At 40.4% G+C, this 22474-nt stretch overlaps 1 protein-coding gene and 2 long non-coding RNA genes across 6 annotated transcripts in view; 2 read left to right on the forward strand and 1 right to left on the reverse strand.

Moving 5' to 3' along the window:
- LOC117935838 lies at positions 1-12190 on the reverse strand. The gene is made up of 3 exons (XR_004654832.1): positions 12181-12190; positions 6633-6634; positions 1-88 (listed from the first exon to the last, which is right to left on the reverse strand). It is a non-coding gene; the product is annotated as an uncharacterized LOC117935838 (long non-coding RNA).
- The window catches only part of adck1 (aarF domain containing kinase 1), a 135576-nt gene that overhangs the window by 14015 nt on the left and 99087 nt on the right, over positions 1-22474 (forward strand). For 2 of the 4 annotated variants that reach the window (XM_034858387.1, XM_034858385.1), the window contains exons 3-4: positions 5564-5707; positions 6673-6756. In XM_034858387.1, the coding sequence (XP_034714278.1) occupies positions 5576-5707; positions 6673-6756 (216 nt within the window). In that variant the 5' untranslated portion in view covers positions 5564-5575. The remainder of the gene's footprint in view (positions 1-5563; positions 5708-6672; positions 6757-22474) is intronic. The other 2 variants (XM_034858388.1, XM_034858384.1) reach the window with 1 other exon arrangement.
- Positions 8078-22474, forward strand: part of LOC117935837 — a 22052-nt gene continuing 7655 nt past the window's right edge. The window contains exons 1-2 of the long non-coding RNA XR_004654831.1: positions 8078-8089; positions 17850-17855. This is a non-coding gene — a long non-coding RNA (uncharacterized LOC117935837). The remainder of the gene's footprint in view (positions 8090-17849; positions 17856-22474) is intronic.

Here is a 22474-nt window from a genome sequence, read left to right on the forward strand (position 1 = left end):
TTTTTTAAATGGAGTCTGGTGGGTTTAGCGGTAGCGACTTTACAACTGTTTGTGGTTAAACCGAAAGGGCTCAGAGAGGTTTTAAAAGCTAGCTCTATATTAATCTCATCCTGTCAGTGGCAAAACAAGCACTTTTCTGAATGTAAATACAATATGTAAACAATAGCTTGTTTGTCGCCGCCAACTGCAGCAATCTCATTTAATACTGGACCACTGTCTAGGGGTGGGAATCACCAGAGGCACCACGATACGATATTATCACGATACTTGGGTCACGATACGATAATATTGCGATTTTAAACATATTGCGATATTCTGCGATATATTGCAATTTATTAGCTTTTTTACAATTTCTTTATTTTGTCCCCAAAGGAAAACGTCAACATCTGTTTGTTCATCTCATATGAATTTCCATCCATCCATCTTCGACCGCTTATCCTTATCCCGGAAGACTCCTTCTTCAGTCGGACGACTTCCCTGACCACCGATGTCCACCAGGGTGTTCGTGGGTTACCGCCCATTGAGGCACCTAAGACCCTAAGACCACAGCTCCCCGCCGCAGCTTCAACAATGGAGACTTTGAACATTGTCCACTCAGGTTCAATGCCCCCAGCCTCAACAGGGATGCACGAAAAGCTCCGCCGGAGGTGTGAGTTGAAATTCCGTCGGACAGGGGTCTCCTCCAGACGTTCCCAATTTAGTTGACAGCTCTGCCCCTCTCTTCACCCGAGTGTCCAAAACATATGGCCTCAGATCAGATGAAACAATTATAAAATCGATCATTGACCTTTGGCCTAGGGTGCTCTGGTACCACGTACACTTATGAGCATCCCTATGTTTGAACATGGTGTTTGTTATGGACAATCCATGACTAGCACAGAAGTCCAACAACAGACAATCACTCTGGTTCAGATCAGGGAGGCCGTTCCTCCCAATCACACCTCTCCAAGAATCTCAGTCATTGCCCATTGTGTGCGTTAAAGTCCCCCAGCAGAACTATGGAGTCCCCTACTGGAGCCCCATACAGGACTCCATTCAAGGTCTCCAAGAAGGCCGAATACTCCGAACTCCTGTCTGGAGCATATGCACAAACAACAGTCAGAGTTTTCCCCCCCATCATCCGCAGGCGTAGGGAGGCGACCCTCTCGTCCACCGGGGTAAACTCCAACGCAGCGACGCTCAGCCGGGGACTTGTGAGTATCCCCACACCCGCCCAGCGCTTCACACCCTGGGCAACTCCGGAGTAGGACAGAGTCCAACCCCTATCCAGGAGTACGGTTCCAGAACCGAGACTGTGCGTAGAGGTAAGCCTCACCAGATCTAACTGGTAGCGCTCCATCTCCCGCACAAGTTCCGGCTCCTTCCCCCCCAGAGAGGTGACGTTCCACGTCCCCAGAGCCAGCCTCTGCCGCCCGGGTCTGGTCCGCCAAGGCCCCTGACCTTCGCCGCCACCCGTTTGGCAGCGCACCAAACCCCAGCGGTTCCTCCCACAGGTGGTGAGCCCATGGGATGGAGATAGGGGTGCCACGTAGCTTCTTCGGGCTGTGCCCGACCGGTCTCCGTGGCAAACCCGGCCACAAGGCGCTAGCTGACGAGCCCGCCGTCTGGGCCTGGCTCCAGACGGGGGCCCCGGGCTTCCTCCGGGCAGGGTCACTCCCTCTCTACCTCGGTCTTTCATGTTTTTTTTTTTAACCATTCTTTTTCTGGCCTTTCACCTGAGACCACTTTGCCATGGGAGACCCTACCAGGAGCACACAGCTCCAGACAACACAGCCCTCAGTTTTATAAGGACAAAGAAACCTCTCCACCACAATAAGGTGATGGTTCCCCGGAGAGAATTCACTTGAATTTGGTTGCTGTAAAATGTGACTGTTAAGCTGACTAACAAACCAACACTTAAACACATGAATATGTTATAATTGTTGTATACACCTGGCAAACTGAACTGTTTGCATTTAATTAAGGTGGACTAGACTGTGCAACTTCAGCCCTTAACCTCTAGGGAATTAGAAAGGCAATAACTGTCAAATTTAAAATAAAATGTTAAAATTAAACAAAATGCAAGATGTACTCTTTAAGTAAAGAAAATGTGCTACTGTTTGCTGCCAACTTTGGTACTAACAAAAGTTAAACATCTTGTGTGCGCAAAACACTAGACGTGGAGGTGTCCCGCTAACTCAGGGGTTCTCAACCTTTTGCAAGCTGGGCCCCCCCAAAGCTGGTTCCTTGCAGTTGGGGCCCTAGTGCCCTACGCTCCCCACACCACGAACGATAGATAGATAGATAGATAGGCTATTTTTTTTAGGCCCACATTATTATTATTATTATTATTATTATTAATATTATTATCAGTAGCGGTAGGTATGCCTATTATCATTACTAGGCTATTTTTATAATTGGCAGTAGTACCAGACTTCTAATGTGAGCTTGCAGATATTATTATTATTATTAGTAGTAGTATTATTATTATTATTATTATTATTAGTAGTATTATTATGAGTAGTATTAGGCCTATCATCATTACTAGGCTATTGCTATATATCTATATGAGGTTACATGCTTTATTGTTGTTATTATTGATATTATTATTATTATTATTATAATAATGGGCCGCCCCATATTTTGCCGTGTACAAAGCAATTTCTTTGGGTGTTTATCCTTAAGGGTAAAAAAAATTGAAAAATACACCATTGAATGGCACTTTATGGAGAGTTTTTTGGCAAAAAAATGTAGAAATCAAGTGTTACATGATGTGTGCAAAACTGTAGGGCTAAGAACCTTTGCATTGTTGTAGTATCAACAGGTTTTAGGGCATTTAGCATTTACATTATTTACATTATTAATTTCTAATGATATAAGAACTGACCCAGACAATGTGCCAAACATAATGAGCCACATGAAGAGACAGTAGCATATGTCAGCAACAGCTGTGAAGATTTGGGTCTGTGGTAAACAGGTCCAGGAGTCTCTGACTGGTTTAGGGACCAGTCAGTTCATGTTTAAAACTTTGTGCACATTCAAAACATAAATGTAAAATGTAAATGTGCTGTATTTATATAGCGCTTTTCCAGTCTTAACAACTGCTCAAAGCGCTTTTACATCTACAGGAAACATTCACCATTCACACACATTCATACACTGTGGCCGGGGCTGCCGTACAAGGTGCCACCTGCTCATCAGATAAACATTCACACACATTCATATTCCGATGCGCAGCACCGGGGGCAACTCGGGGTTCAGTGTCTTGCCCAAGGACACTTCGACAATGACTGCAGGGGCGGGGATTGAACCACCAACCTTCCAATTGGCAGGCAACTGCTCTACCACTGAGCCACAGCCGCCCGTATTGGCCCGTAAAATATAACTCATCCCATCTCTGTTGTCCGAGATTTGGAGAGTTGTAATATAGTCTGCTGTGCATGTCATTGCTCCGCTGATATTGTGGAGCTCATTCAGACCGTCGTGCAGACACAGAGGCCCATTCGGGCTTCGGTCTCTGACATAGTTTAGAGGGGGCCGTACGCTGCTCAGTATTGGAGGTCTGCACAGATGCAGCGCGTCACTGCCCACAGCAGAACGAGTCCACTACAATGAACTGAAGTTACTACGCCACCAGCAGCGCTGCTCACCTCTATCTTTACAGAGAGAGAGGACACGAAGCAACGGACGGATCTGTAATACTCAGAGCACATCCCTGAAGCCGGGGAGCGCTCTTGAACCCCCTCACAGTCTCTGAAAGCACAACTAGTTGATTGCGAGTGGCTCAACAGGTAGATCTACAGATAAACTCATCTTTCAGAAATTTGACCGACCGGGTTGACACTTCCGCGTGAGAAATCGGGGGTGTGGCGTGTGAGCGTGTGAAACCAGTCAAATGCGTGTGTCTCACGGCCAATGCGTGAGAGTTGGCAGCCCTGGCTTTGTCTGCAGGCTGTGCCTGTTGCGCGAGGCTACTGCTGACTGTGAGTGCTTTTGGACGGGAGAGGGGCTCACGGCAGCTCCCGTGCTTGAGCACAGTTTTTTCCCCCTCCCATCCTGTAGTCTACTTGCGCCCCCCCGGTTGAGAACCACTGACGGCAACGCCCATATTTGAAGCGTGGTCGGTGACAACCACCAGGTTTTTGTTTGCAATCCCCCATTCTGTGAGCAGTGTTCGCCCCGGTGTAACTTTTGTGTACGGCTCTAGTTTGGAGAACGTGAGACAGCAGTTGCCAGTCTGCTGTAATATAAGGAGCTGTAATAACTTAATTACAGCTGTAATACATTATGAGCTGTAATGTAATGTAATCACATAGAATTCCACTGCCGTGACGTCCATGCATTACAAGTCAATGCAACAGGTTCTGCAGTTTTTTTTCTTTCCTAATGTTTAAGCTTAACTTTTCTGTAGTGCTTGGGCACTACAAAGTTACGTACCTTGGTTCCATTGTTTTTAGCAAGTGACAAAATCCCTCATTTTCCACAAAGTTGTAGGGACGCAGGTCTTTGCACATGAAGTAGGCGATGGCTTAAGTTATTTTCTTTGCTCGCTCTGAATTTGGAGGTAGCTTTGTCAACCTAAGTGTGTCCAGTGTTGGTTTTTTGGCGGAGCTGGTTTAGCATTAGCTTTACCGTCCTCAGCTAACGCTTACTCTGGATGGTGGCGTGTGAGATGAGCCCTCATGTTGATGGTATTCCCTGAGTATTTTATTTGCGCACGACACTCCTTGCAAATCCCATGTATCATATCCATCTCAGTTGTCTCTTCCTTGTTGAAAAATCCAAAAAAGTTTCAAACACTTGATTTAAACGCAGACGGTGCGTTTCTGATTTCTTTCTCTGACGCTGCCATGTTTATTTTATCTACATCTTCCTGCAAGCTAACAGCGTTAAATTCTCATGTGCAATTTAAATAATAAAAGATCGATACTTGGCGTCTGTGTATCGATACAGTATTGCCACAGGAAATATCGCGATACTATGGTCTATTGATTTCCCCCCCTACCACAGTCAAAGATTGTTGTTTACATAAGACACAAAAACATAAGAAAATAGGGTCCATGTTGAAAATACAGAAAAATATTCATGACATACTGTGATTATAATGCCCTCACTACAGCCAGTGTAGAAAACAACATCTTAATGACACTTTAATGTAATGTTAACACATAATTCTAAGTAGTTAAGTTTGATAATTTGGCCTGTCATGACATAAAGTATTTATAACTATATGTTTACGTAATCTTAAATCATTACAAAGACAGCGACAGGTTTTATTGTCTAGTTAAATGTCCAGTTGTCATAACAAAGACATCTCCTACAATGCTAACTTTGCATTAAAAGTGTCATAATTAACAGAATGACAATGACAACAGTCATGAATACTCAAAATTAATCCTTCATGTTCATGACAGGTGTCATGTCATAATAATGACAGTCTTGTCATATCAGTCTTATGCACACCCCTTCAAATGAAGTGTTAACCTTGCTTGTTTATTTTATATTGATGTTCAAATATGTTTTTATGTATGCACCAAACCAAAGGAAATTCCTAATAAGTGCCATACATCTTTTTCTGATTCCGATAGTGCTTCTCATGGCTGGTCAACTCCTCAAAGTATCCTCTCTGGCCACAGCAGTTTTTGCCTCTTCTGGGTTTTACATCTACAACAGACAGCTGAACCTCAATGACCTGACTGTCATCCGCTTTGGACGAGCTGCAGCCACCGTAAGTTACTGCACACCTGCCCCTAGAATTTGGGTATTGGGTGGTTGATACACACCACAGTTTTGATGTTATTTTTGTTTCAATGCTTTTATGTTTGTTTGACCAGTGGTGTGTATTAAAAAGCTAAATTAGCGGGTTAAGACACTTGGCCTTAACACACACTTATCCAGTGTTGGGAAAGTTCATTTTACACATGAACTTGTTCAAAGTTCAGTTCACAATTTTTGAAATGAACTACTTCAGTTCATACTTCAAAATGTTGAACTAAGTTCACAGTTCTAAAAATGAACTAGTTTATATTTGTTGTTTTTTCCATATGTTGCTGCGAGTGATTTTCAAAATTATTGCAACAGCCTGATTGAACCGCAAACCGCAATTATCTTATCAGTTTTAATACTAAAACTATGCGTCAGTTTTCATCTGTCTTGACTGTCTTTTGATTTGCTTGCACATACCTTGAAAGACTAGCCGGGTGCTTCAGTTCAGTGTGCCGTTTCAGGTTTGCTGTGGATGTGACTAAAGTGCGCATTTTGTGTTTTAGCCGTGTTTTTGCCTAGAAGGCTCTTTAGAAATCTGGCACCCTACTGAACGAAGTTAAACTGAGAGAGCGTGCCGTTCACAGACACCAGAATGAACAAGTTCACAGTAATGTTCATCAGGTAGTTTTTCAATACGGTCAGTTCCCGTTTGCCCAAAGTATGAACGAGTTCATGAACTATCGTTCAGTTAACGTGTTCAGGCACAACACTGCACTTATCTTTATATTGAATGTTTTGACATTTTTCCTAGTGTTTCCACCCAGCCCTTTCCAACCAAGTTATCCTCTTCATAACAGTTCTTACACTTTATTGCTGATAATGTCATTTTCTGATCATTTGCACAGTAGATAAAATAAATAAATAAATAAATAAATGTCCCAGCTGACTCCTCAGTGCCTTTCATATCACGGCTCTTTTTGTCTGCAGACGGCGGTCATCAGTTTCGACTATCTGACTTCCTTTAAACATGTGGAATATGGCACAGAGGAGTACTGGGCACTCAGGTCCAAGGTAGGTAAACACTTTGCAATAGTGGTCAGGGATACTTGCACTGACTCAAGCTGTGGGCAATGCAACCATGCTGTGGTCAACAAAATCACTTGGGATGCTTTATCCTTTTTCTATTTATCTTTTTTTTTATCTTACTTTATTTCCACACATTAAAGGGTAACTACCAGTTTTTCAACTTGGACCTTATTTTCCTAGTTTTTTTGACTGATGGGAACAACCATCTTTGACACTGGTTCAGTATTAAGCTAGATTGCTGCCGTTGGCAGCAGCAAAACAGGCTACAATGTAGGTAAACTGGGCCAGCTTGTATTTACCATCACAAAAGTGCTCTTTTTGCCACTTAAAAAGCTCAGATTAATAGTTTGTGTGATGTTATGGAAAGGATGTATAACAAGGTCGACCTTTGTGTTAAAGAGAAAGATCCTTTTTTAAACATAAAAACATCCGCGAAATTGCGATCGCTAAACCTACCAGACTCCATGGTAATCAACAGTAATTTTAGCATTGTAAAATACACTTCATTCAAAGTTCACAGAAACAAAAAAATGTATAAAAGGCTGTTTTGCGTTGTCTTTCCATTTTCCAAACATCACAACTCTAGTTTTGGTTGAAACACATAGTTTACCAATTAACACGTGAAAATATGTTGGCTCCACCCACTCTTAAAGTACTGCTTTTTAAAATGGAGTTTGGTGGGTTTAGTGCCATGATCTTCAAAGTTGTTTCTGGTTAAACTAAAAGGACTCTAAGAGATTTTAAAGGTCTATCTGTGAAGGGATCCTTGCCATAATGTTGTCAGACACTAAGAATATCAATCTAAAACTGTCAGTGGCAAAATGAGCACTTTTATAAAGGTAATTGCAAGCTGGAAACTTGCCTTATTAACTCCCATTGTAGCTTGTTTCTCCACTTCTAACTGCAGCGTTCTTGCTTAATACTGGACTTTTTTCTTTTCTTTTACTGGACAAAAGATTGTTGTTCCCATCAGTCACTTAGACACAAAAACATAGGAAAATATGGTCGGGTTGGAAAAAGAGAACAGTAGTTACCCTATGGTAGGGGTGGGAAATTCATTTTCCCAAGGGGCCACATGAGAAACAGGGATTGTTGTGGAGGGACAGACCAATATGTTAAACTCAATTCTGCTCAATATTAATTTGATCTCTTTATAAAATGCAGTACATTTTAAGGTCTTTGATAAGCTGCGGGCGGTAAGGGCACAAATCGTTTGATTAGAACATGAAAAAAGTGAATCAGACATAATGCAATTATGTCACTATTTAATCAACATCCACAAATGCAATTGTGACCACAATGTGCATGTTTTTTGCCCGTTTTCAAAGAACAGCATTCAGTTAACTTTACAAAGTGCTACTACTATTTTGTCTGTAGTCTTACTACAGAATTAGCAAGTCAAGTGGTATTTTTCGGCGTGTTTAGTATTGTAGTGGCAATTCAAATTGTAATAATTTTTATTTCATTAAATAAATACTTAGAAGTCCATGTTTGTTTCCAATGAGCTAACAGTTTTGAAGGATAACAGCTCATTCATGTCCATGCTAGCTAACGTCTCGTGAGCTCAGTTTGCAGCTCTCCGACACGTTGCAGTTCTTCTTCTACTTATTTTTAATTGTGACTTGCAACCAGAGAAGAAGAAGCTGCATACGTCCGCACAAAAAAAAGCAACAACGTAAAACAGTTACCTTCAAAATAAAAGCAATGCAGTTGCATTCCATGCATGGTGTATTTACATTTTTACATTACTTATTTACATAAATGTAAATGTGCTGTATTTATATAGCGCTTTTCTAGTCTTAACGACTACTCAAAGCGCTTTTACATAGTACATTAAACATTCACCATTCACGCACATTCATACACTGTGGCCAAGGCTGCCGTACAAGGTGCCACCTGCTAAACACTCACACACATTCACACTCCGATGCACAGCATCGGGGGTAACTCAGGGTTCAGCGTCTTGCCCAAGGACACTTCGACACGGGACTGCAGGGATTGCAGGGCCAGGGATTGAACCACCAACCTTCCGATTGGCAGGCAACCGCTCTACCACTGAGCCACAGCCGCCCGACGTGTAACTGCAAACTTCCCATTGACCTTACCCGGGCTGCCCAAAGGACGGGATGTGGCCCTGAGGCCGTACAAGGTGGGCAGTGGTGGCCTAGAGGTTAAAGAGGAGAGCTTGTGACAGGGAAATTGTTGGTTCAATCCCCAGAACAACAGGATCAAATCTGGGTGGCAAAACTGAAAGCAGCTTGCTTATTACCAGCACTGAGGTGCTCTTGAGCAAGGCCCTTAACCCTCTGAGACCGAGAGACTCGCCCACGAGCAAAAACAGCACCTCTTATTCATAGTTTAATCATTTAATAACCATAAAAGATAGAAACTCAAATTTTTGTTTAGGGAAATGAAGCCAATAGTATGCCCGTATATGGGAGAAAAAGTCACCAAAAGAGTGTGGAGGCTGAAAGAGGACAATAGTCCCAGTCAAACTGTCTAGTATGCGCCCAAAGATGCTATAGTGCACAAGATAGATATCTACCGGTTTATAGAGAGGAATGGCCCCACTGGTTTGAGATTTGGCATATATTGTGGCCTTTTTTGAAGAAATGTAATTAGTATGTGCTTTATATGAATTATAATGTTTATTATGTTTATTTTTGCTTATAGGATAACTGTTTTAGACAACACAAATGCTTGTGTAGCATTGCTGTGGGTGTAATATCAATAAATATGACATTATTATGTTGATTATTGGCATAAGTAAATGTCATGAGGGCAAAATCATCTGGACTTTCTTTGAAAAGATTGATGTATTTTGTCATCTGTATAAGTTATGATTATTTCTTTACAGTGTGACTCCCAAAACATATGAGAAGTGTTGGCTAATGGCTTAGGTTTTACTTCTCTGTCTGTGATATCAATACATATCTGTGAGATCATGTTCCATTTTATTTATTTATTTGTCTTGAAGCTCCTACAACCATTTTTAACATTCATGTAACCTCACTGCAACCCAAATATTCCAAACCCCAAAAAATGATGTTCATATCTTGTCCAGCCAGACAAGACACTTGTTCCAGCTTACAAATAGAAATAATTAAACAAAGTTACTGAAAAAGAGAAGACTATAGTTCTGGCATTGCTTGTATCACTGGTGCCCATCTTTCATTGAACTTGTGTGTTTTCAGCTGTAATTCTTTTTTTTTTTTTTTTGTAACAAACATAACATTAATAATAATAATAATAATACATTTTATTTAAAGACACCTTTCTTGGCACTCAAGGACGCCACACAGGGAATTCATAAATTAAGAACAGCAAAACAAATACTATACAACAGCAAAACAAATACTATGCAACAGCAAAACAAATACTATAGAACAGAAAACAAATACTATACAGCAAAACAAATACCAATACTATACAATAGCAAAACAAATACTAAACAGCAAAACAAATACAATACAGCAAAGCAACAGAAACGGCAGAGCAACAGACATTTAGGTGGAATTGGCAGTTATAAACAGATGTGTTTTTAGTTGTGATTTGAAATGGGGGAATGAATCAATGTTTCTGAGTTGGGGGGGGGGTAGTGAGTTCCAGAGACGGGGAGCAGAGCGGCTAAATGCTCTGCCCCCCATGGTGGTGAGACGGGCGGGGGGGACAGAGAGGTTTATGGAGGAAGAGGATCTGAGGGAGCGGAAGGGAGTGGGACACTGGAGGAGATCAGACAAATATGGGGGGGCGAGGTTGTGGATGGCCTTGAATGCTAATAGAAGGATTTTGAATTTGATACGGAACTGGACCGGGAGCCAGTGGAGCTGTTGGAGGACAGGAGTGATGTGGTGGATGGAGGGGGTTCGAGTAATGATGCGTGCAGCTGAATTCTAGACCAATTGAAGTTTCTGGAGGGATTTGTGAGCGAGACCGAAGAGGAGAGAGTTGCAAAAATCGAGACGGGAAGTGACGAGACTGTGGACAAGAATTGCAGCAGTGTGGGGGGTAAGGGAAGGGCGGAGGCGATTGATGTTACATAGGTGGAAGTAGGCAGACTGGGTAATGTTATTGACATGGGGTTGAAAGGATAATGTGCTGTCAAGGATGACACCCAGACTCTTAACCTTGAGAGGTCCGTCATGTCAGACTCATATGAGAACAAATTATGGTGGAGAAAAGACAAAAAATGAGTCGCCACAACTTAAGCTAAGGATGAACATCAACCAAAACCATCGACGTTTTCGTGAGGGGAAAAAGCAAAATAAAAGCAAAATGACCGAAAACAAACAAGCCAGACGGAGCGGCGTCAATCTCGCCAGTGTTCCCGTTGCTAGGCAATGAATTTTACCCTCTTCATTGCAATTTGCTTGGGTATTCAGCAAGGAGGCTGTTATTGTCTTTGAAGCTATTACTGCAGAAGCAAAATCCTCAATAAGGAGGTCAGGCCTTTATGTGTCATATTGCCAGAAAGAATACACAAAACGAATGAGGTGCCAGATCCAGAGTGCCCAGAATCACCCCAACCTCACCTTGAACATCTTTCCAGAGTTTTAGCTGCTTTGGGCAATCCTATAATACGTTTTGTACATGTTTGAGATTAGTTTTTTTTAAATATATATATATATATATATATATACAGTATATATACAGTATATATATATATATATATATATATATATATATATCCCCCTCCGCCAATAATAATTATCTCTACTTTCCTATTCCGTGTGGGTCTGAAGGTAGCCTCGGATTTCCAGACCTTCCTCCACAGCGCTGCGGAGGAGGGTCTGGCTAGTCCATTCAGGGATGGGAGAAAAACTTGCTCTAGTTAACTGGCATTAATATCTAGCTAGCTGTCTGTATTTAGAGATCTGAGGAGCAGTTAACCATAGTCCTCATTAATCGACTGGAGTTAAAAAATAAGTATAGGCTGGTATATGAAAGCTCAAAACTAAATTCTAAACCACCAAGATTTACTTGCATGTTATAAAAGTACTGAAAGCTCTGATGGCCCTTTTTATCCTTGTCACTTGCACAGTTATACATGAACCAATCAGTTTAGCTCAAAACACAGCTTGCGTTAGGAAGGAGACCGCCAATTGATGCATGGCTAAAGCCTCCTATCTTGTATGCTGATTTAAAAACAAAATTGTTCTCTCAACTGCTTTTGTGTTGACATGTTGAGCTTTAAATCCAATCTCCAACCAATAGTTTGTTTCTTGACACAGAATTTAATAAATAGAATAGCAATAACTTTCAATTTCAAATCCATGTGGTCAATTTGTTAGCATGCAGCTGCTTCATCTGTTGCTTCATCCAGTAGACACAGAAAAACATTATGCTTTTTGTGTAAGTCCAAAATTCACTTTCATTTAGCGTCACTTAGTTCACCTACTAGTCTCTAACTGTGTCTGTCTGCTGTTTGGTGCTAAGGTTTTTCCCTCAAATAGCTGCTGCAAACCAGGTTGATGAGAACTTTGAGAGTAAACTAAAGTAACGTTTCAGGCGAGGAAAACAAAACCGATTGAGATGAACCTCAAGTTAGACATGAGACTGTCAGTCAGCATGCATTAAGTTTCAACATCAGATTGCATTATTATTCATAGTTAAATCTACCAAAAAGGATCAAATGTGTACGGAAAATCCTGTTAGAAAGCTAGAGGCAAAAACAATGTGCCAATGCACATTGAGTGATTTGTGCTGCTGTTTGTTAAAGGCCACAGCTCAGTCAGGTTCACTCAGGAGACCTTTGCTGGAAAGGTCAGAGACCAACTGCTCTGACAAAAAGTGCACAGAGAGCACTGCTGCAGCAAGAGAGCTACAGTGAACCTCAAAGAGCATGGTTCAGCCTGGCTGGTCTTGTGAATGTGAAACACACACACACACACACACACACACACACACACACACACATACAAAGACACAGGCACTAGGCACAGCCCATTGGGCTCTGCTGGTCAAGCCTGGCTACACATGCTGATTATAATTAATGCAAGGTGCTGATTTAGTACAGAGAGGAGGCTCGCCTCCTAATTATTATGAAGTCATAGAGGTGAGACAACAGCACAGCAGCTCCACACTTGTTTTGTGCCTTTTTTTCTTGCAGTGTATTTTTCAATCTTGATGTAGAGCTGGTAATCTTCTTCTGTACCATTTTAATGTAATTCCTTATTTTAAAGGGGTGATAGAATGGTTGTATAGAGTCACACGCTGTTCCTTAATGTCTCCTGATAGGGTATGTAACATTTGTTGGGCTGAAAATGTTGCTTTTGCTGTTCTTTTGCCTCTCATACCCCCCTGCTAAATTGACCTGGCTTGAAACAAGAGGTGTTCTGCCTTATATGGTCTGCTCATGAATATTTAAATAAGCTGCGCGCTGATTGGTTGGTGTGCAACAGGACCAACAACACTCACTAAAACATCCAAGGTGGAGATAGCATGGAGACTTTAGCTGTTGAGCGGTATCTGTTTGAGCCTGAATCAGAGGAAAGATCTGTTGTAGAGGAGCAACCTGCCAGGAGATTGGAAATGACTCCTTCAGACTGGTAAGTTTGGTAATTTAGCATTTACTTGCATTTTCAACACATAGCTTAACATTAGCCGTCCGTTGTTATACTAGTGTAATACTCACACTTTAGTGTTGTAGCCTAAGAATAACTTTGTATTAGCCTTGTTTTTAGTATTGTAAGCAACACAAGTCATTAATTTGCACACGGACAAATATTTTACAACTTGTACCCTCGCAGTTTCAGTCAAAATGTCCAGTTGACTGAAAAGTTAGTGGCCAGTTCATAGAGCTGCTCACAACAAAAATCTCTTTGATTGGGATTATGAGTTAGGTAAATTATTTAACACGTAGTAGTAATATGTTATCTTACAACTGGACGACCATTTAGCTTGACAGGAGACTACTATTTCTGTTTGTATGCTACGTCTAAAGCATTATTACTACTGACGCCTGTGTCAGTAAGTGAAATGTCTTGGAACTACTATCCTGCTGATTAGATAATCTAATTTTGAGATTATTACCTTCTTAACATGTAGTAATATGTAAAATTACAACTACGGTGCATCCATCTTACCTTGGCAGGTGTTCTTGTGGAAACTTTGCACAAATGCCCCAGGAGAGAGAAAATATATGTTGCCAATAAATACCTCAGGTAACTAAAACTAGAGATACATTAACTCAAGCTACTTTATGCTTTCTGCTAATTCAACATTATGAAATAACAACAAGCTCATTGGTTGTTTTTACAGGTCATGAAAAGAATGACCCAGGTTCCTGAGGAGATAACCTGTATGACTCACCATCCTGGCCTTCATCCGGTGTGCCTCAATAAACATTCTTTGCAATGCAATGAATATTTACAGAGTTGACCATGGCCAGTTGAGAATCAGAGGGATGGAAAGGTGAGGCCAATTTGATACCACTTTTAGCAGTTCTATAACAATACCCATTGATTATTGGTTCAGCATTATTACAAAACACAGTATTATCAAGACAACAAAATGAAAAACTTTATTTAGTTTCAAAACAATCATCAATATTCTGAAATCTAAAAGATAAAAAATGTGATTGTCCACTACACCCTGTTCTCTTTGCAGGCAATGCAGACACATGGCTTATAGGACATTTGTGAGCTGGTGCTGGGGATTTTCTTGGTAGAAGTGTCCGTGTCGTGATCCCCTCTTGTGTTGTGCTGCGTATATGGAGGGAGTTTCTGGATGCTTCAGGGCAGTGTGTCGGGTTGGGTGCCCGTCAAGCTGAGCACACAGGTCCTGGGGGACAGAAATCTGCCGGGCTGCTTCCAGATAAGGAAGGGGGTCATGGATGATCTCCTCGAACACCAGTCGCATCAGGTCTAAGACATAGCCTGTTGTGTGTGAAAAGTCATTTTAAGCACCTATACCATTGCACATTCAGATTTGTTGTTTGTAGTGTGTAAAAAGTTATTTTTAGTGCCTATACGATGCAAATGTTTATTTTTTGTTTGTAATAAAAAAAATATTTAAACCCAGAAATTATTGTCCCCATTCACATTTGCTTTTTCTAAAGACTTGTTTTGTTGAATGAGAAAGTTCATAGAGTGTACATACCTGCAAAAGGCATCTTCAACACACAATCTAGCATTCAGTCATGCCTTTTGTATACAACACACATTCCTACCTATTGTCCAAATTACTTTCACCAGCCTCCCCCACAAAAGGAAATGAAATTGATTGAGATTAGTGATAATACAGATGAATAGTTCTATTCCTACTATAAATAGTTCACTAATGTGTTGGGAATGGCTCACATATTTGATAAAAGTCACTCACTCATCATGGTAACATTGTTAGATAACACTGCTCTGCTAAATGCTACCCAGTCACAATGCTACACAAACACCATAAGACGTCTGGTTTGGTAAGAATAAGTAGAAAGGTTACCTTGTATGATATGTGAGGTCTTAATGTCATATGAGACAGTTGTGTCCCCCGAGATGCCACACTCGGAGCATTTGTTTGGCAAGCTGCATCTTTCGTGTCTTGTCGTTCTTGTGAAGTACACTGAAAGAATAAAACTGCAAATCAATACATTGCAGTCTATATACACACTGTTTTCACGAGATTGACTAGATATCATATGAAATGATAACGTTTCCAGTTTTGTTGTCAAAGCAAACGGGATGACATAGCTAGCTAGCTAGCTAGCTGAGTAACGTAACTTGCTGAAATACAATACAAATTAAACTGACAAAGTGGACAAACATGCATCGTGAACTATAGATGTAGCTACATGACAACACGGTATTTATTCGAATGGAACAGTTAGGAAAATGAAACGTTAGCCCCTTTGCCATTACAGTTGATCAACACACATTCAGCCTATGCTAGCTACAGGATACGTTAGCATTGCTAATTTTACTGTTAGCGACAAAATCATACTTACAGCTTGTGGTTGGGATAACCATACAGTCGGAACAGCAACAGCAGCTTAGCAAATCCTGCTTTAAATTGTCCAAAGTTTTGAAAACTGTTTTTGGGGAAAAAGATCACAGGGATCCCCTTATAAACCTCTGCCATGCCCGTCGAGTGTTTGCTTCCTTGGGAAGACTATGAGAAGTGTCTACATTCCCTGTACAGCCTGGAACACTGCATTGACGACCCTGGTTCATTGTCAATATCCAGGAAAATATTCCAAACTTTCCTCATAGTAAATCCCGTCAAAGTACACAAGCAGCGTTCTCAGTCGGACATCTAATTGACCTAAAGCTAGCTCCATTAGGAACTGGTCTCAGGTCAGTGGCCTGTATGTAAATGTTGGGGCGTGATCGTTCTCCTGATACATCCATGGGCGTGACAAAGCTACAGGTTTTGAGATCCTGACGTCATCTTTTAGCTTTGTTGGGACTCGCCCGTTTTCAGCGGCAGTTTCAAAATGTGAGATTTTCAGAGGAAAGGCATGTCAATGGGATTTTGAGCTTCTATGTATGTCCTATTTACCCACTGAACTGTTGTTATTCACCTGTGACATGGTATAATCGGGTTTGCATTCTATCACCCCTTTAAATATTCAAACTATATTCAAGTATTTAATGCTCAACTTCAAACTATTAATATTTACTTCACTACTGAAGCTTATTATTTGTTTGTAAATAATTATGACATGTTTTGGGGTGGAGCTTAAGTGGTGGTAGGGAGTCAGAGTAGCCATGTGATCTATGGTTTTTTTCATCCCACTTTAGATGAAACCACAGCCAACGAAGTCTCGCAGTTCATTCTAAGAATGCATGGTTGCTAGTTGTTTCTCCCTCACTGCGAGGAACGCCTAATCACTCAACAACATCCCGACTGTCTGCTGTCCTGGCTCCTAAATGGTGGAACCAGCTCCCCATTGACATCAGGGCAGCTAAAAGTCTACACATCTACTGCCGAAGGCTACATCTCTTTCAACTGTACCTTGGCTAAGAAGGTTATAAAAAAATTAATTAAATTGCACTTTCATGTTGCACTTACATGGGGCATTTGTAGTTTGGATAATTTGAAGCTAATGTACTTGTAATGGGATTCTTGCTCTTCAGAGTTTGTACCTCCATGGTTTAATGCACTAATTGGAAGTCACTTTGGATATAAGCATAGATATCAGCTAAATTAAATGAAATGGGGCTGCATGACATTGGTAAAAAAAAACATTCCTGCGATATGTATTGCAAAATTGAGAGCCATCCATGAAGTCCATGAAAACCATTACATGATATTAATAATTTTAATAATAAAAAAGCTTTGTTACCACAATACGGAATTAAATTAAATTTTCCAAACTTAAAATTAGTGCTGTCAAACGAATAAAATATTTAATCGTGATTAATCGTAATAATGTCATAGTTAACTTACAATTAATCACACATGTCCCTTATTTATTTTATTTTATAAATTATAATAAATTATAATAATTTATTACTTATCGTCCCATTATTTTTTTGCTCTTATCAACATGGAAAGGTGTATTTGCTTTGTGCAAATGTTAAAAAAAAACAAAAAAACATTGGCATATAGCCTACTGTAGTGTTAAATTTCACGCTAAAATTCTCACTTGGAGCAAATAATCTCACGCTCGCCATCCATACAAAATGTAACGTTACTACTCTTTGGCCAGCTCGTGAGCCCAAACAGCAGGTGTGCGGTGTGCCTGCTGTTTTGTTTCCGGTCTAGCTAGATACGGTTTGGTGTTACTAGGCGTTACTAGTTACAGTTGTGCTCAAAGGTTTGCATACCTTTGAAGAATTGGTATACCATGCGTAAATAAAACATGAGTTAGCAGGCAAAACAAGTCTTTTATCTGTTATGGGATTCACATTGAACTGTAGGTCCTAACAGAATGGCACAATCATAAAACAAAACATGACAACAAAGAAAAAAATGACCACTGTTCAAAAGTCTACATACCCTTAGGTCTTAATACTATGTATTGCCACCTTTAGCATCAATGACAACGTGCAGTCTTTTGTAATAGTTGTCTATAAGGCCCTGAATTCTTGCCGGTGGTATAGCTGCCCATTCATCTTGGTGAAATGCCTCCAGTGCATGCAAAGTCTTTGGTTTTCTGGCATGAACAGCACGTTTGAGATCTCCCCAGAGTGGCTCAATGACATTAAGGTCCGGAGAATGTGTTGGCCTCCCCAGAACCTTCACCTTTTTCTGCTGTAACCACTGGAGGGTCAACTTGGTCTTGTGCTTGGGTTCGTCCCATGCGCAGCTTCCGTGCAGAAGAATGCAAATTGTCTGCCAGTATTTTTCTGACAACATGCTGCATTTGTCTTGCCATTGATCTTCACAAGATTCCCCGTGGTGTCTTTAGCGCTCTGGGTGCAGAGTTAATAGTAGTAGCTTATGGTAGAGCCTACACCGTAGCCTAAGTAAGTGGTCAATGCCATTGTGAGAATTCATATTTGTGCGCTAGTTTATCCACAGTCTAATGTGTGTATTGCATCGATCAAGCTTATTTCTTATAGCGTAGCTGGTATGTGTGTACGTAGAAAGAATGTGGTAGAGGGAAAGGAACAGGGATTAGCTCTAGAAAGAGAACTGACAAAAGGTGGTGGAGGCAGAGAGACCAAGCTTATCCTCTGTGCTTTGTGATCATGGTCGGAAAGCTGTAGCAAGAAAGTTAACCCTCTCCTTGATTTCATGTTTACGGAGAATAACATGTAGATGAGTAGAAGAAAATGTGACACTGCAAAGCCACTGCCAAGTGGACCAGTCACAGTTGTTGGGTCGCGTGGCCATGATTTGTTACATTTCTGGGGACTTGCAAAATGGGCTACAAAGTAGGGTACGGAGTAGTGTCTGAATCTACACATACTGATTTATGTACCTCCGGCGTAGATTTAACTAGCAATGACTTCATGTAAATGAAGACCTCATGTTAGCACTTTGACCTGCAACTGTGTGTTTGTTTCTTGTCAACAGGGGCTCATTTGACTGCTCAGTTAATGACCTCTTGTTTCTGCATGTCATGTTCCCCGTCGCCCAGTTAGCGTGTCACCCTGTGCTCATCTCTCTGCCATGCTGCCGAGATGCTATTCAGCCTCTCATAAAGAGGTTCTCTCAAAAGCCACTTAAACAGCAAGTCATCCAAACTCATCAAAGGCTGCCCTCAGTGAACCGAGGGGCCATTTACGGCCAATTAGTGTATCACAGAACAAGCATGGGAGCACACTCAAGTCTGCCAAATGAGTGGAGGAACCTGCCCTGCAATGAGAGAACAGATGGACTGCTTTCAGTCCTCTGAACCTAGTTAAGCTCTGCTGTGATTTGTCTCAAGCAAAGAAACATGCTGCTGTAAACACTTGATAAACAGTAAAAATGAGTTGCTGTGTGCATAAATTATACGTTAGATAAAGCTTTAACTATACGTTGTCACTGACCTTCACCTCGAAGTTAATCACAACTGCCTGCGTAATGGGAAATGACCATGTCTGCCCACAAGTTTTTACAAATGTTAAGCTTTACAACCGTAACGTTACCTAGACTACGCAAAAAAATAACTATTTTGTGAGGAATTCTTTCAAAATGCATACATGCTTTTTGACAATTTAAGTTGCAAGTGCTTAAAAATATTAATTGCAACAGTTGAGGAAAATTATAGGCTAATTATATACACACAATAATATAAACAAGTAGGTTGTATGTCACAAACAACACACTTCACAAATTCTTAACAAATGGATAGCTTAATCTTAATGAATCCCTAATGAAAATACAGTGGCAGGAACTTAACGTTAAGGTATTAATCATAACAAGCTGACTGCAACAGATAAGTAATGGATTTAGCATGTTTTCCTTCCTCTTCTTCTTCACTGGGTTGCCGAGGGCTTTGGATAGCTAGTTATAAACCTTTTTTTTTATAATAGCGCCCCGTGTTACTCACTTCTGTTAACTCGCCTAACCTCCTCCACCATTATAAGGAAGGTAACGAGAAGTGGGGGTGTGATGCGTCGGGGGCAACCATGAAAATAGGGTATTTCTAAATAGGTGATATATTCCTGTTTTGTTGGCTTCTTTAGTGCAATTACTAAATAATAACGTAAAATGGTATACTTAAGTTAACTTATAACTAGCCCTTTTACTGCCAAAATACATATCTGATCCATCTCCTACACTATGAACCACCCAGACCTCTCAGGTGGTCTGGGACAAGTCTGTTTTCTGTCCCCAGAGTTAGAACTTAACCGGGAGAAGCAGCGTTCACTTTCTATTCTCCACATATCAGGAACAAACTTCCAGAAAGCTGCAGATCCGCAGCAACTCTCACTTCTTTTAAAGGTCCACCGTGTAACTTTTGAAACATTTTGTCATTGTTGATTATCATTATCCAAAACTGTATTGCCCTTTACTTCCTTTTTTATGAATATTGACCACCACCATCAATTTCAAGTATTCCATTTGGCCTGAAGACCATTATTTCTGATGTTGCCTTGCTTTAAATAATTGATATCTTACACTGCACTGCAACTTTTATTCTCTTGATCTGTTATTATATTATTAACTGTTTTAAATGGCTCTTTAATGTTTAATGTAAAGCACTTTGAATTGCCTTGTTGCTGAAAGGTGCTACACAAATACCGCAACCTTGCTTTTAACATAACTGTATTAACTAATAGTTGAACACATATTATTATTGTTGTTGTTATTATTATTATTATTATTATGTTTTCCTTACTCATTTGTGGCGCCAGCCGACCCCGCTATGCACCCTCGCATTTGCCTATACTGCCGATGCTACGGGCCAGCCCTGCTGATGGGGCAGATTATGCCAAAGATGCAGATGCCAAATTAAAATGCACATAACTAGAAACCAAACAAAAGCAAAAACATGAGCGAGTGCTGGGTGATGGAGATTGTTCCTTATCTCTGGACTGCTTATGCAGTCCTAAACGCCTATCCTCTCTCTCTCTTTCTCTTTTTTCCCCTCATTCTCCCTTCCTTTCAGTTCAGGCTTTTCCAGCATTAGCATATCATTACAAGCCATGCCAACAGATGATTGGGAAATTTAATGTAGCTTACTTAACTCACATTAATAATGTATGAGTCCTATGGGTATTTAAAGGTTGATAGATAAAACAAAGTCATTAAAACATTGCACATATTGAATCACTTCATCTGTTTAAAAAAGAAAAAAAGCTTCTGCTGGACTTTTTAACAGTGTTGGTTTTAGAAAACATAATGTATTATCAATTATGGTCCCCAAGTATTAATAGTGAGAAAAAATCTCAGTTTGTGTAGTAATTATGTCTTTAGTCTTGGACACATTAATCAATATATAAACTCTTTGCACCAAGATGAGAAGCCATCAACTATGAGACCATGCCCTACCTCATCATTTTTAAAAGGCACACAATGACTGTACTGTAAGTACTTGTACAGTCATTAGTATATAAAGTGAAAAGCAATAGTGAAAGAACACATCCCTATGGGGGCACAATGTAAGAAAAGAGTTTAGAGGATAAGACATAATTTGCCCCAACACACAAGAAATCCACAATACAGCCAACAAGATGTAATTTCAAATTAAAATAACACAGAAGCTTTTCAGCAGTTACGTAGATGAGGTTGGATAGTATTAAATGCAGATGAGAAGTCAAAAAGTAGAAACGAAAACCAGTCTGGATTTGTTTTGTCCATATTGCTCTTATAAGCTAGTTGCTCTCCCTTACACTAGTATCTAGCAATACAGCTCATTTGTAATGTTGCATCTGTCCCAAGGCTGCACAATACAGTACATAGTTTATGTTATTGTTATTGGGATTTAGCAGAATACTAAAAGCAACAAAAATGTAGTACTGAGTACACTATAACCTGTTTATAGCAAGCAATATTGTTATCACGATATTTAAAGTTATTGCATATTTTCCTCATATCATGCAACCCTGATCTGTTCTAAATCCTTCTACAACCAAACTTTACCTTTATGCCGAAAGTAATGTCAGAATATGTCAAGTATTTGTAATTAGATTATGGTATATTTGTATTACGTGTTTGGTAGTTTAAAAATGTAAACATTCCCATAGTCCACAAAACACAATTTACCCTGATGTTGGCATTTACTTTGTTTGGTAAATGACGAAACAACTGTATAACCTCAGTATTTTGGGCAAAGGCTATGATGGCGTACAGAAAGATAGTTTTTAAATAAAAGCAACATCATGAAGGGATGATTGCACTATAAGGGGATTGGGTAGAAAGAAAAGGATATGGGGGAGGAGGGGATTTTGAAATAGTGTCAGTGAGTACAAACAGATACTGATGTGTAATGACCCCCTGGCTTCAACAGCTGCATGAGAAAAAGGCAGGAGCATTGAGCTAATGTGGGAAGGCAGCCATTTTGAGGGTGTCTTTTCAAGGCTCAGATGAATCGGAGAACAAAACACGGATTCACTCAATACATCTGCATATTACTGTGAACATTTCCTTTCAACACGACCCCAAAGAGAGATAAGACGATAAAGAGTTGTCTTTTGCTCTTTTTACTACTTATTACTGTTGCATGTGTGTAAAGGGTGTCACAGTAATACACAGGTGACGTGGAAAAGGAAATCAAAAGCTCTGCTGATGGTGATTAGTGACTTAAAGCTGCAGAAGGGAGTTCTGAGAAAACGTGGACTTAGCCTAAAAATTTGAACAAGCACACCTAACAGGTCCCTCCCCCTTGCTCTCT

Source organism: Etheostoma cragini, chromosome 20 (assembly GCF_013103735.1).
Source record: "Etheostoma cragini isolate CJK2018 chromosome 20, CSU_Ecrag_1.0, whole genome shotgun sequence".
Taxonomy (NCBI): domain Eukaryota; kingdom Metazoa; phylum Chordata; class Actinopteri; order Perciformes; family Percidae; genus Etheostoma; species Etheostoma cragini.